This window comes from Sceloporus undulatus, chromosome 4, assembly GCF_019175285.1.
Source record: "Sceloporus undulatus isolate JIND9_A2432 ecotype Alabama chromosome 4, SceUnd_v1.1, whole genome shotgun sequence".
NCBI classification, from domain to species: Eukaryota; Metazoa; Chordata; class Lepidosauria; order Squamata; family Phrynosomatidae; genus Sceloporus; species Sceloporus undulatus.
In genome coordinates this window covers 90,444,685-90,458,784 of record NC_056525.1, presented here as the reverse complement: position 1 = coordinate 90,458,784, position 14,100 = coordinate 90,444,685, and the positions used below count along the sequence as shown (strand labels likewise).

At 40.3% G+C, this 14,100-nt stretch overlaps 1 protein-coding gene across 1 annotated transcript in view; it reads right to left on the bottom strand.

Moving 5' to 3' along the window:
• LEPR (leptin receptor) overlaps positions 1-14,100 on the bottom strand; it is a 69,254-nt gene that overhangs the window by 19,009 nt on the left and 36,145 nt on the right. The window contains exon 8 of the mRNA XM_042461176.1: positions 13,786-13,930. Coding sequence (XP_042317110.1) covers positions 13,786-13,930 — 145 coding nt within the window. The remainder of the gene's footprint in view (positions 1-13,785; positions 13,931-14,100) is intronic.

Below are 14,100 nucleotides of genomic sequence, written 5' to 3'. Positions count from 1 at the left end.
TTCTGGGTTAAAACCAGGCAAAGTTATCACATTGAAGTTAAAGGCTATAAACACTGCTAATGTAGTTGCCACTTGCTTTCCTTTCCTTTTGACATGTGTGTATTTTTATAGTTTTTTGTGGGTTTTTCAGGCTATGTGGCCATGTTCTCAAAGAGTTTATACCTGATGTTTCGCCAGCATCTGTTGCTGGCAACTTCAGAGAATGTGTGTATTTTCTTAGCCCCACCCATGCCTGGTTGCCTCCTCCATACATCACACAGCCACAGTTTACAATAGGGGTGTAACAGTCACATAAGCAGGTTTCTGGCCAGCTTTGAGGTGGGGCATTTAGATGACGCACGCCTTGAAGCCAGCTGGAAAGCACACCCAAGCCACAGCATGGGGATAAAAGCTGGACTAAAAAGGAGTTAGATTTTCCCACTTCTTCCCATGTAAATGCACCAATGCCAGGGTGGCTCTAAAGGGGCATTCTTCCCAAAACCTAACCCTAATTGATCCATGGAATGGGATGGCAGTCGCCAGTGGTTCGCATCTGTGAAGGTGCACAGGGATGGTGGAGGAAGGGAACAGTAAAAAAAAAAAGTACCCGGTGGCAAGGCTTGAAGTTGCACTGTGTGGTCATGACATGCAGACTCCAACTGCCTTGGGAGTGGGCAGTGCATTTGGTGGGGTTTCAATGCGGCTTCGGAAAAGACAGCTTCAAATTGCTTTTTCCTGCCCGTCTGTTTGCCCCGTAGCTCCCTCTTCATCCATCCATCCTTTAGGAATAAATATTTATTTCTCCCAGAAATTATAAGTTCTTTGGCATCATTTTCCTTTGCTTTATCTTTTACAACTTTTTACATGTCCCTAAACTTTACTCTCAGTTTATCCACAGGTCATATCAAAATCTGTAATTTTGGCTCCAAAACATGTCCTCAGCTTATACATAAGGTCAACTTATATACAAGTATATGCGGTAATGTTTTAATTGGATTGTTTGTGTAATGCTTTTTTTAAAAAAATAGTCTATACATTAGAGCTACATTTTGTTTAAACTTATAATGTAACCTACTTTGGGCCTTGGATTGGGAGAAATATGGGATTTAATTTAAATAAATAAATAAATACACTAGCCATAAAGATAATCATTGTCTTCCTTTGTCATGACACAGCTAGTTTCTCTACTCTTCATCAAAGTCAGTACGCCATTCAGAAATAATTCAGCATTAAGTTTCTGGGCCACAAAGCAAATCCTGTCCCCCAGCTATTTTGCTTTGAATTATAAATATTGGCAAATTCCAGGGCAAAGAATACAGAACTACATTTTTCGAGGAGAGGTTCACCAATTTATCTGCTTTCATATGTTACATCATAACTGGAATCTCAGGAAGTTTAACTACTAACCAGCACTGTGCAGTGCAAAAGAAACAAAGAGGAGGAATACAGCCATGAGACTTTTTACATAGCAGGAGTCTGTCATGGACTAGAGCTCCAGGGTAATTAACAGACCCTCTATGGTCTCACAAGTGAACAATACAAATTAGCACACAGGAAATCAGAGAATGGGGAACATAATGAAGCAGAGACCAAAGACCTCTTTCATTTTTTTTGATGTTATTCCAATTTCTGTAGTAATTTAAATTGTAACATTTCTTGACAACATTGTCAATATTTCTGATTAAAAGTTAAATGCTGAAGTTGGATGAAAATCTTTTGATAAAATTCAATATGTTTTACAAGATGAACCTATACAGTCAAACAGGAAATACCACTGGGTTCACTGAAGGTTACTCAAAGTTAACACACAGGGTTGTAGTCATGGTGGTCATAAAATTGGGTACTACATTATGGATTATTATTCTGCCAATCTGTGTGTTTTATGATGAGCACCAGTACTTCTAGTGATACTGACGTACTGTATTCCTATCATAAACTGTTTCTCATTTAGGATAAAACTAAATACATACAAACCTGCTAGAGACCTAAGATCTTCCAGGGAAGGCTTTCTCTTGGTCCCTTCACCATCACAGGCTTGCCTGGTGAGGATACTAGAGACAGCCTTCTCAGGGGCTGCTCCTGCCCTCTGGAATACCTTTCCATGAAAAACAAGGCTGGCCCCCTCCTTGCTTGCCTTTTGTTGGCAGGTTCACGTAGGCTTTTAATGTCTAGACATGGGATGGGTTTTATATGGGATGGGTATTGTGGTTTTAATAGTTGTATTTTTATCGCTTTTAGCTAATGTTTTAATTGTTTTATGTTACTATGTTCTTTGAAGTGTTATTGTGAGCTGCCTTGGATCCCTGCGGGGAGAAAGATGGGATAGAAATTAAATAAATAAATGTAGTTCTCTGTTGTGCAAAAGAACTTTCAGATGACAGTTGGCCCTCCGTTTTCATGGGGGATCCATTCCAGACACACACACACACACACACACACACACACACACACAAATGGAGGCTCGCGCATATCCAAACCCCATAGGCTTGAATGGAGCATGCACAGGGGCATATACCAAAGCAGAACTGTGTTTTCAATATAAGCATGCCCAATACAGATATATAGCATTAAATCAGGAGGGGTAGCTAATACTCCAGAGGACAGGATCAAAATTCAAAATTACATTTTTGCACTAATAAAGAGATTAGAAAGCTGGGTCAAAACTAACAAAATGAATTTCAATAGGGAGAAAGGTAAGGTTCTACACTTATGCAGGGGAAAAAATGAAATGCACATATACCTCGAGAAGAAGTTAAGAGGTGATATAATAGTCCTGTTTAAATATTTGAAAAGGTACCACACTGAAGGTGGAGCAAGTCGTTTTCTGCAGCTCCAAAGAATAGGAACCAGAGCAATGGGTTCCAACTACATGAAAAAGAGACTCCACCTCAACATTAGGAAGAACCTCTTGACAGTAAGAGCTATTTGACAGTGGAATATGCTTCCTTGGAGTGTGGTAGAGTCTTCTTCTTTGCAGGTTTTTAAACAGAGGCTGGATGGCCATCTGTCAAGGGTACTTTCACTATGTATTCCTGCATGGCAGGGATTTAGACTTAATGGCCCTTGAGGTCTCTTCCAATTCCATGAGTCCATGATTCTATGATGGGAAGTCTATACATGTGCAAGTGACATTTAGAAAGTAATGAAATGATTGCAATGATATAGCACAAACATCACAATTATCCTAAGTGTTCATTCAGAGAAAGTCTACCCAGTGAGTACTCTTGTTTGTTCACTAATTGACAACATACTACAATGAAGGGTTTTACTGCAGAGACCTAATCTGCCAACTAGTGCTTGGTAAATCTTTAATAAGAGAAGCAGACTTCCAGGGCACTTTGGAGGGAGTTCCCACAAAGCAAGCTCTCTTATAAAGCAATATGTAGCTCAACCAATTTACCCTAAGTACAGACTTCCCAGTTAAATCAGGTCTCAACATAGTCATAATTGAATGCATAAAAATATAACTTCAATTCTATCATTTTGTACTCCTGGTTTTAATATCATGAGGTGAATGCAGAACAGCCTGTTTGTTGCCACTATCTTCACTAATGGTTTTCTGTTCTTCTATTGGTTTAAGATTAACATTAGTCATTGAGAAAATATGCCCCTGAGAGAAGAAATTAACCTTCCTAAGGTTCTCGTCATGCTGATTAGAAGATGATACGTGACTACTAAAGCAAGTTTGTTTGCTGAATATTAATATTTATTCTTATATATTAGAAAGAAAATTAATATGTACTGTATATACTCATGTACAAGTCAACCTCATGTATAAGGTGAGGGAAGGTTTTAGAATCAAAATAATGGATTTTGATATGACCTGTGGATAAGTTGAGGGTAGAATTTAGGAGACAGAAAGTTTCAAGATCAACTTGGAAGTGGAGGGGGAAAAGAGAAGCTTGGTTTTCAGAAGAAATGCATAGGCTTGAATGGGGGACAAGGAGAAGCAAAGGTTTGAAGATCAGGCTGCAAGTGGAGGGGAAATGGGGAAATGCGAGGAGGAGGAAGAGGAAAGGTTTGGAAATTGGATTGAGAAAGGAATCAACACACACCCACACACTTGTGCCTCGCAGCTCTTTCAGAAATCACTACCAAGTCACAGAGAGTGGGGCAATGGGGCTGCTTTTTAAAGGACCGCTATGAGCAATATTACAATTTGTTGTTGTTGTTAACTGCCCTTCTATTGATCTCAACCCATGCTGACTGTATTGACCCGTATATAAGTCGACCCCAGATTTTAGGGTAAATTTATGGTGACCACATATCTTCATAGGGTTTTCTTAGGCAGGGAATATGCAGAGATTGTCTTGCCAGTTCATGAGTGCATGTTGTGTGAGGGCACAGATAAACCCAGTTACAGTTAACAGTTACAGTTAAGCAATTTCTTCTTCTTCTTTGTGATACATACATGAGTATCTTAAAAAGCAGTATTCACTTGAGGACAGGAAAAGTCCTACTTTATCACTATAGACAACACTGATCTCCCAAAACTGTTCTCCTTCTTTGTTCTAATATCAAAACATGGAAGATAAACATTAATGTTTGGCCTCTATGCTGATGTCCTGGAGAGGAAGGCAGCAGAAGCTGGATGTACTGGATTGCCTATGGAAATTCAATGGGGTTGGCCACCTGACAGGCAGATAAATACTGTAATCTACTCAGCTAGCCACTACTTGAAAATTAAGACACTGTTCCACATGCCTAAACAGAGCATTTCCAATCATGAATATGAATTAAACACATAAACAGGAAGAACAATGTACAGCAAGACATGAAGCTGTAACATGGCCTTTGAGAGAAAGGTAATACCCAGTGTCTACTGCCTTCCTTAGAAGTGTTCTCTCAAAGCAGTGTGTTAAGAAGGTTGTTGATGCAAAGAAGAAGATCTGTTAAAGCCATAATACCCATCTTTCATGCCATCTTCTGATTGTGGTCCTACTTCTTATCAGTCTTGTCATGTTATGTTATGTTACATTATGTTATTTATATGCTACCTTTCTCCTACCCAAAGCAGTTTACAAAGACTAAACACAAGATAAGCAAAAAAAAACAAAACAAAACAAAAACAAAAACAAAACAAAACTGATAACAAAGGAGTTAAAACACAATGAAAGAACCATCACATTAAAATAACAGTAAATTATTAAAAGAACAAAATAATTAAAAACAACAATAAAGGGATCACTGCAACCAATTAATCATTAAAAGACAGTTTGGATGAAAACATACTTGTCTGCCAATGAAAGGAGAGCAGAAAGGGGGCCAGCCTCGGCTCCATGGAAGGGAATTCCACAGATGGGAGCAGCCGCTGAAAAGGCTGTCCCCCATGAGCTATATTCTCCCTGTAAAAATACCCAGCCTGCATTTTAGATACAGTTATCAAGGCATGAGTCACCATACAGAAACATAAAGGTTCACCATAAAGCTCATCATTGGCCTTCATTGTGGCTTCAGAACCTAAAGCAGAATAAAGAAGCCATACACTGTGATGCAAAGTGATGGCATCAGCAATAGTCTTATCCTTGAAATCTACCAGATGATGGCCATGATTAAGTTTGTTGCTAAGCAACAAATGAAACATGAATGTGGTTCTGTGGTGGCCTTCAAGGAGCCTGCCTAAAAATGATGCAACCTTCATTCAAAGTGTTTCTGATAGGCACAGAGGCAGCCTGGTGGTTAGCAATCCTGAAGGAGAGAACTACAACAAAGTAGATTTCCCATCTTATAGTATCAAGTTCCAAACCTTCTTTGTCAGCCAAAACAGTAAAAGTTTTGTCTTTATTCTTCCCTTGATGGAATTAGCCAAAGGCTGCTTCAAGAAGAAGTCACTATCCATATCTTGGCTCTGATAGAGATATTAGTGTCCTTCTTGATATGATATGATGACAGTTGGCAAGCTTGATAGGCCATATGAAGTGACAATGCAAGCATGACACAATGCACAGCATGAAAACTCCTCTTAAAAACTGAACCTTTAATAGACAATGGAAGAACTTTAACATTCACTTCTAACAAAACAGGCACACAGATATATTGGTATTTTGTACATCCTCAGTGACAACCAGCATGGCACAGTGATTTGAGTGTTGGACTACTACTCTGGAAACCAGGGTTCGATTCCCAGCTCAGTCATGAAATCCACGGGATGACCATGGGCAAGTCACATGCTCTCAGCCTCAGGGGAAGGGAATGGCAAACCTCCTCTGAACAAATTTTGCCAAGAAAACTCATGATAGTTCCGCCTTAGTCGAAGTGACCTGAAGGCACACAAAAACAACTTTCTCTGTAGGAGATAGTTGTTTCTGGTTCTGATGTCTTGTTAACACATCGGGGGAGTATGTGAAATCTTGAAGTGCAAAGGTAGAGAACACATAGACATAGTCTCCATCAGCACTATTGGATCTGACTTGTGATGTGATGCCAGACTGGATAAAAGATTTAGATTTATGAGTTGTGTCAAAGACTGACCAATAGCATCAACTGCTATTTGTGCTATTGTATGTCTCCCATTTCTGTAAGTTGGTTGTGCATGTATCAGCAGCAGCCTAGTTGGTAACAGTATCACTGGGTGATATTTCAGAAAGTGAAACATACTCAGTGGATGGTGCTTTCTGAGTGGCAAAAAATACACTTGCACAGTGGAGAAGGTTTGTATTGTTTCAGGTTCAACAGTGTGAAAAGCCATCAGAAATTCCACTAGATGATAAGCTGTTCATATGATCATGCAACAGATCAAGGTCTGTTGCATGGAAAAGAATAGCTGGAAGGCTAGAAGGAATCCCACTTTCAATTATGGTAATAAGCCTGTTTACACTGGTGATGGTGGTAATAGTGCATGCCATGCAGGGAATTTATCCAAGGACAATCCCATGTATTATGGAATTAACCAAGCAAACTCATTCAAGAGCAATGTTTATGATTTATTCTTCTGAACACATAGGAGATGACACATTTGAGGTAATCATCCTAAAGAAGTAATTGGTCTTTCAGATCAAGATATTGTTGATTTCTCACTTCAAACTACCCTCTCTAGCACTAGAACAGAGGACTGAATTAGGGAAAGTAGTGGAGGAATATGGGTATCAAGTAAAGTATGGCCAGATCCACTGTTGATCCATGGCCAGATCAGACATCAGGACTGGTGCTTACATATCTGTCCAGTCATTCAAAGCAGTTCCAAGATCCACAGAATTCATGTGAGAAGGGGAAAACAGAGATTTGATTTATTTTTATTTTTCTTGCTTGTCCTTTCTTTCTTTCCATCTCATTTTCCTTACCACAGTCCAGTTGATATCTCTTTCAGAAAAATAAGATGGGATGACCTAGCATCAGGAGTACAAATTGGGTTCCAGAGACTTTTACCAAAGTAGACAGTAATAAGGTTGATAGAGTGAGGAGAAATTCTAAACAAAGAATGTATGGACAGTATAGGCTCAGGATCCTTTGAGATCAGGTAAAGTAAGTTCATAGACAGAGAAATCCTAGAACAGAACACCTGCTCCCTTTAATTGCTTTTAGCAAAGGCCAAAGTTCTTTTAAGGTGAAGAGCTTGAAATGTGCTGTGATTTCTAAATATCTTCCTGGCAAAATTCTGGGAGCATTTATACTTATAATAAGGGCTTCACCCAAACAAGTAACAAAGTGGAAGTGGCTGTTGGAGAACAAGACTTACTCCCAAACTGATGGAGTATTTTGAAAAGTACTGCCTGAAGGACAGAAGCTTTCATGTTCCACAAAGGACAATGAGAAAAAGTTGAGAGGATATCATGGAAAATTAATCTCAGAGAAAGTACTATGAAAGAGAGTACAGAGCAGACCATATGGGTGAGTCACAGAGACCTGAATCTGGTATCTGGTTTGTGAGGACAGTAGCAAAAAGGTATAACGTCAACCTCTCTGCAATCAAAGCTACTTGCAGAAGGGGAAAGAGGAAAATTGTATGCTTACACACACACACACACACACACACACACACTGCTGTCCCTTTCAGTGAAAGGTTGGACATACAATCTCAGAAAAGTTAAGTGGTTTCTCTTCACATCAAAGAATTAAAGCACATTGAGAATTTAGCACTTGGGAACGCTTATAAGGTGGGAACTTAATCTTCTCCCTGAATCTTTACTGCATGTCCAAATGTCAAAGTAGGTATATGTAAGTCACAAATAGGAACAGCTTTCCACCATAATGAAACAGCCTATAAGCAATCATCACACATGAGAAACCGCATCTAGAATACATACAACTTCAATTTAGGAAATATCCTGCAAGAAGAGGTTCTCAGTAATAGTGCTGCAGCAGCAAGGACATGTTTGCCACAGAGTGCCTAAATCCATGGATTAACAGTGATGGTACAGAATTCTCACTCTAGGGAAACAAATCACTCTAGGGAAATAAATCATGTTCCAATGCAGAAGACCATGACAGAAAGAACAGAAGGGCCTCTGGAACACTGTTTCAACCACAACCCAGTTCAGCATACTGTCTGCTGTCAGACCCCATTCAAACAATAATGATTTTAAGTACAGCTAAATTAACTGGAAAAATTATTAAATATAGATAAATGCAAAATGACACAGTAATAAAAAATCCTTCTCTACAGCGTACTTTGACATTTCTGCTATATGCAACAGAATGGGTAGTCTCTCATCCATTTCCCATTTTACCAAATAAAATTTTATCAAGTGAAGTTTTGTTCTAAAATAAAAGAATATTCTGAGCTCTATAATTAGCTGCAAAGCTATTGATGTATTCATTAACTTTTTAAAATGTTCGAATTCTATTTTTTGCACACAAACCATTATGGAATTATTGTGCAGTTCAAAAATATAACTAAAATAAAAATGTTAATAAAAACTATATATATGTGTGTGTGTGTGTGTGTGTGTGTGTGTGTGTGTGTGGCAAGTATTGCATCTATCAGTGGCATTACTATCGTTACAGGTGAACACAACTCTAACCAAACAGTGGGTGCTTGTCACCACTGAAAAGCCATATATAGAATCATGGAATCATAGAGTTGGAAGTGACTTCAAGGGCCATTAGGTCCAACCCCTGCCATGCAGGAATACACAGTCAAAGCACCCTTGACAGAGGGCCATCCAGCCTTTGTTTAAAAACCTCCAAAGAAGAGGACTCCACTACACTCTGAGGGAGTGTGTTCTACTGTTGAACAGATCTTACTGTCAGGAAGTTCCTCCTAATGTTGAGGTGGAATCTCTTTTCCTGTAGCTTGCATCCATTGTTCCAGGTCCTGTTCTCTGGAGCAGCAGAAAACAAGCTTGCTCCATCCTCAATATGACATCCCTTCAAATAGTTAAACAGGGCTATAATATCACCTCTTAACCTTCTCTTCTCCAGGCTAAACATACCCATCTCCCTAAGCCACTCCTCACAGGACATGGTTCCCAGACCTTTTACCAATTTAGTTGCCCTCCTTTGGACATGCTCCAGCTTCTCACCATCCTTTTTGGTGCCCAGAACTAAACACAGTATTCCAGGTGAGGCCTGACTAAAGTAGCACTATTACTTCCCTTATTATTTTCTTCTAGACCAATTGGGAGTGAGAGAAATTTACAGAGAAATTTTTGCTTTCTCTCTCAGCCATACAAAGGATTGTCTCCATTGCCATGGAAGTATAAAAGCAGTTTCATTCTTCAATAGATCTTTTCTAAGTAAAAGATCTCTCCTCATTATAGGCTTCCTAACCATGTGAACCAAGCCAATATACTTGAATAAGAACTTCCCATGTAATCTCATTTACTAAATAATTCTGTGCCTGAGTACAGTATTCTGAATACAACTGACTTGGGTGACTGAACACCTATGACTGGTTTTCTTTTCTTTTTGCGACCTCCCCACCATGCATGCACACCAACACACAAACACACTGCATGCAGCCTCCTATTACCTCCCTTCCTGCCCAGATGCCATTCCACTGGACAACTGCTGGTATGACCAGCCACACAGTTTCACATGTGATGCACCATCTGTACAGTGTCTCTGTGCATCAGTGTGCCCACTGGCAAAGCACAATCATGGAGGCCCCCCAAACATGTCCCCTTCACCAGATTCCCCCCTGTTGGACTATTAGGGCTTACCGCACAGGTCCTCCTGGGTCCGTTCTCAGAACGGAAGAGAAGGAGCAGGAACGAGTGCGGAACGAGTGGGGGACAGATTTTACTGCACACACCAGTCCCTCATTCGTTCCGTTCCCCCTCTCTTCCGTTCTCAATCCATTCCAGAGGGGGCAATGTTTGAGAACTGTTCAGAACAGTTCTCAAAAAGCATTCCCTCTGGAACGGAATGGGAACAGAAGAGAGGGGGAACAGAATGAGTGAGAGACTAGAGTGTGAGGTAAAATCCGTCCCCCACTCGTTCCGTTTCCTGCCGGGCCATTCTGAGAACGGCCCACAAGCCTAGTGCGGTAAGCTTCAGTATCATTATTTTGTTCTGGAATGAACTCACAACCTTTTCCCCATATAAATTCAAATACCAATATTAAAACATTTAATCATATTTTATAATATTATTAGAAGAAAACTGCTATAAAATTACTATTTTCTCTAAAGTGAATAGTATAACAATTATATGGTATTCCTCTAAAGTGAATATAGATAACTGTTATCTATTACAGTACCATGTAAAAAATATTTGAAATGTAGTTTTTATCTTTTATTTTTTTTATAATTTAAATTTTTTAAATCTTATATTGGTAATTGTGTTTTAAATGTATTCTAACTGTTTTAACCATAGTTTTTAAATAATATTAATTATTTTTACATTTTATAAAATAAGGTTTTAATTTAATCTTGCTTTAAATTTCTGTAAACCACCTTGGATCCTATCCTGGAAAAAAGGTGGGGTATAAATTCAATAAATAAATAATCAATCTTTTAAAGCATTAGATCTTACATTATTATTATTATTATTAAACTTTATTTCTATAGCACTGTAATTATACACAGCGCTGTACAAAGTCGGTAAAATTAGGAGTAAATAAAAGCCTGCCCAAGGTGTACATTCTAAGATAATAACAATTAAAAGAGGAATAAAATTACCGTATAGAAAGGAAAAAACAGATTAAAAACATCAAATATCAAACAAATCACATCACATCAAATATTGTCAGACAGCCAGAAAACAATCACAAATTCCCTGAAAAAGCTTCCCTAAATAATATGGTTTTCAGCTCAGCTTTAAAGCTGGTTAGGGAAGTGATGAGTCGTGCATGCAGAGGAAGAAGGTTCCAGGAATGAGGGGCAGCTAGAGAGAAGGGACGAATCCGGGATGGGGCAGAGAAGATCCTGGGTTGAGAGAGGAGATTTTGGCTACCAGAGCGGAGAGTGCGAGTAGGGATGTAGGGAGAGAGAAGATCAGTTAAATAAAGAGGGGCCAGCCCATGCAGGGCTTTAAAGGTGAGTAACAAAAGTTTGTACCTGATGCGGAAAGAAAGAGGGAGCCAGTGAAGGGACGACAGCAGAGGGGAGACATGATCATAACGGCGAGCGAGTGAAATAATGCGTGCAGCTGAATGCTGAACAGAAATTAATGGGTGGAGGTGAGAGAGAGGAAGCCCTGCCAGGAGGAGGTTACAGTAGTCTAGTTGTGAGACCACTAGGGCATGGACCAGTGTTTTTGCGGTAGAAGCTGAGAGATATGGACGGATTTTGGCAATATTATAGAGAAAAAATCTACAGACTTTGGCCGTAGTCTGGATCTGTGGGATAAATGACAAAGAGGAGTCAAAGATGAAACCGAGACTGCGGGCTTCCTGGACCGGCTGGATAGAGATGTTATTGACAGAAATAGAAAAGGAGTAGTGAAGGGTGGGCTTAGGAGGGAAAACAAGAAGCTCGGTCTTGGACATATTGAGCTTCAGACGCCGATGGTGCATCCAGTGGGAGACAGCTGTTAAACACGATGACACTCTAGCTCTGGTGAAAGATTAGGGGTGGAAAGGTACAGCTGGGTATCATCGGCGTACAGATGGTAGGAGAAACCAAAAGAACTGATAAGTTTGCCAAGGGAGAGTGTGTATAAAGAGAACAGAAGGGGACCCAAAATAGAGCCCTGAGGAACTCCAACAGACAAGGGGACAGAAGACGAGGTCTGACCACCCGAGACCACTGAAAAAGATTGATCTGACAAGTAAGATGTGAACCAATTGAGAACGAGGCCCGAGAAACCAAGGTCAGAGAGTACATCTATCAGGAGACAGTGGTCCACGGTGTCGAAGGCTGCAGACAGATCGAGTAGGACAAGGATAGAATAAAGGCCATTCGCCTTGGCCCGCAAAAGATCATTTGAGATCTTAGTAAGGACCGTCTCTGTGGAGTGCCGTGGGCGAAAACCAGACTGGAAGGGATCCAGAATGGAGTTGGTTTCAAGAAACTCAAGACAGCGTGAATAGACAACTCGTTCCAACACCTTGGAGAGAAAAGGAAGAAGGGAGATTGGACGATAGCTAGCCACGGAAGAGGGGTCGAGAGAGGGTTTTTTCAGGATAGGGGAAACTAAGGCATGTTTGAAGACTGAGGGGAAGGAACCCAAAGAGAGAGAGAGATTAAAGATATAGAGGAGAGAGGGTAACAAAGAGGGGGCTATAGAGATTAGAAGACGAGAAGGAAGTGGGTCAAGAGAGCAGGTGGTGGGTTTTGATGAGTTCAACAGCGAAGAGAGTTCTTCCAAAGAAACAGGAGGAAACACAGAGAGTTTATTAGTAGGAGGGGTGAGGAGATTAATGGTGGGAACCAAATCATGAGGAGTTAACTCAGAACGAATGGTAGTGATCTTTGTAATAAAGTAATTGGCGGAAGTCGGAGGGAGAAAATAATGGAGAGACGGAGGGAGGAAAGGGTTTTAACAGTGTGTTGAAACAGAACAGGCGCTGCGGGCGCCTCTCGTTGGCGCAGATCAATGATTTGAAGTAGTCTTGTTTTGCCATCGACAGGGCGCGTGAAAAGGATAAAAGAACGAACTTAAAATGGATAAAGTCGGCCCACTCCCTGGACTTTCTCCAGAGACGTTCGGCTGCTCGGGAGCAGGACCGGAGAAATCTAACAGTGGGAGTGATCCAGGGCTGAGGCCTAGTCGTAGAGGAAGAGGAGGACACGCGCGTAGAAACTGGGGCAAAGCTGTCAAGAGTTGAGGAGAGAGTAGAATTTAATAAAGACATAGCTGAGTCAGCAGAGTCCCCAAGATTTAGAGAAGCGAAAGATGAATCCAAGGATTGAGTGAGATGGTTAAGGTTAAGAGAATGAAGATCGCGGAACTGGCGGAGGACGGTATGACGGGGAGGAGGGATGTAGGTAAGAGTAAAGGAAAGTAGGTGATGGTCAGATAGTGGGAAATCAGAAGCCAAGTAGTCAGACACGACACACTTGGAGGGGAGAACTAAGTCGAGACAGTGACCATGGGAATGGGTTGGAGAGTTGGAATGGGGTTGGAGACCGAAGGAAGCTAAGAGAGAGCTGAAGCGAGAGGTTGAGGAATTCTGGGGATCGTCGAGGTGGATGTTAAAGTCACCTAAGATCAGGGAGGGGACAGTATCTGAAAGAAAAAATGTCAACCAAGATTCAAAATCTGTGAAAAACTGAGACGCTGAACCAGGAGGACGATAGATGATGGCAACCCGAAGTTGCAGAGGAAAAAAGAGTCTAATGGAGTGTAGTTCAAATGAGGAGAAGGAATAACTTACACACACACACACACACACACTTTATAAACAATAGTGTATTTTTAAAAATATAAATATAAGTGGTTTAACAGAACTAGTTGTTTATCAAATTATCTTTAAGGCTCTACCTTGCAAATTCATGTTATAAGGTGTGCTCCAATCACTCCAAAGTCCTGATCCATAAAGTCTTTTGCACCGTACTTGGACTTTGTAAGAAGAATCAAGTAGTGCATTATTCATGATCAATGAAGTTTCCATAGTAATCTGAATGACCTAATAAATTATTTTTAACAACAACAACAACAACAAATTAATATCTCTTTTGTGTTACTGAAAGAAGTCAAGTCATACATGGAACCTAATGAAAGTGAAAAGAATGGGCATTCAAAGAAATGAGTAGAAGGGGAGCAGAGGTGGACACACTCTTGCCCTCTTTCCTCCAT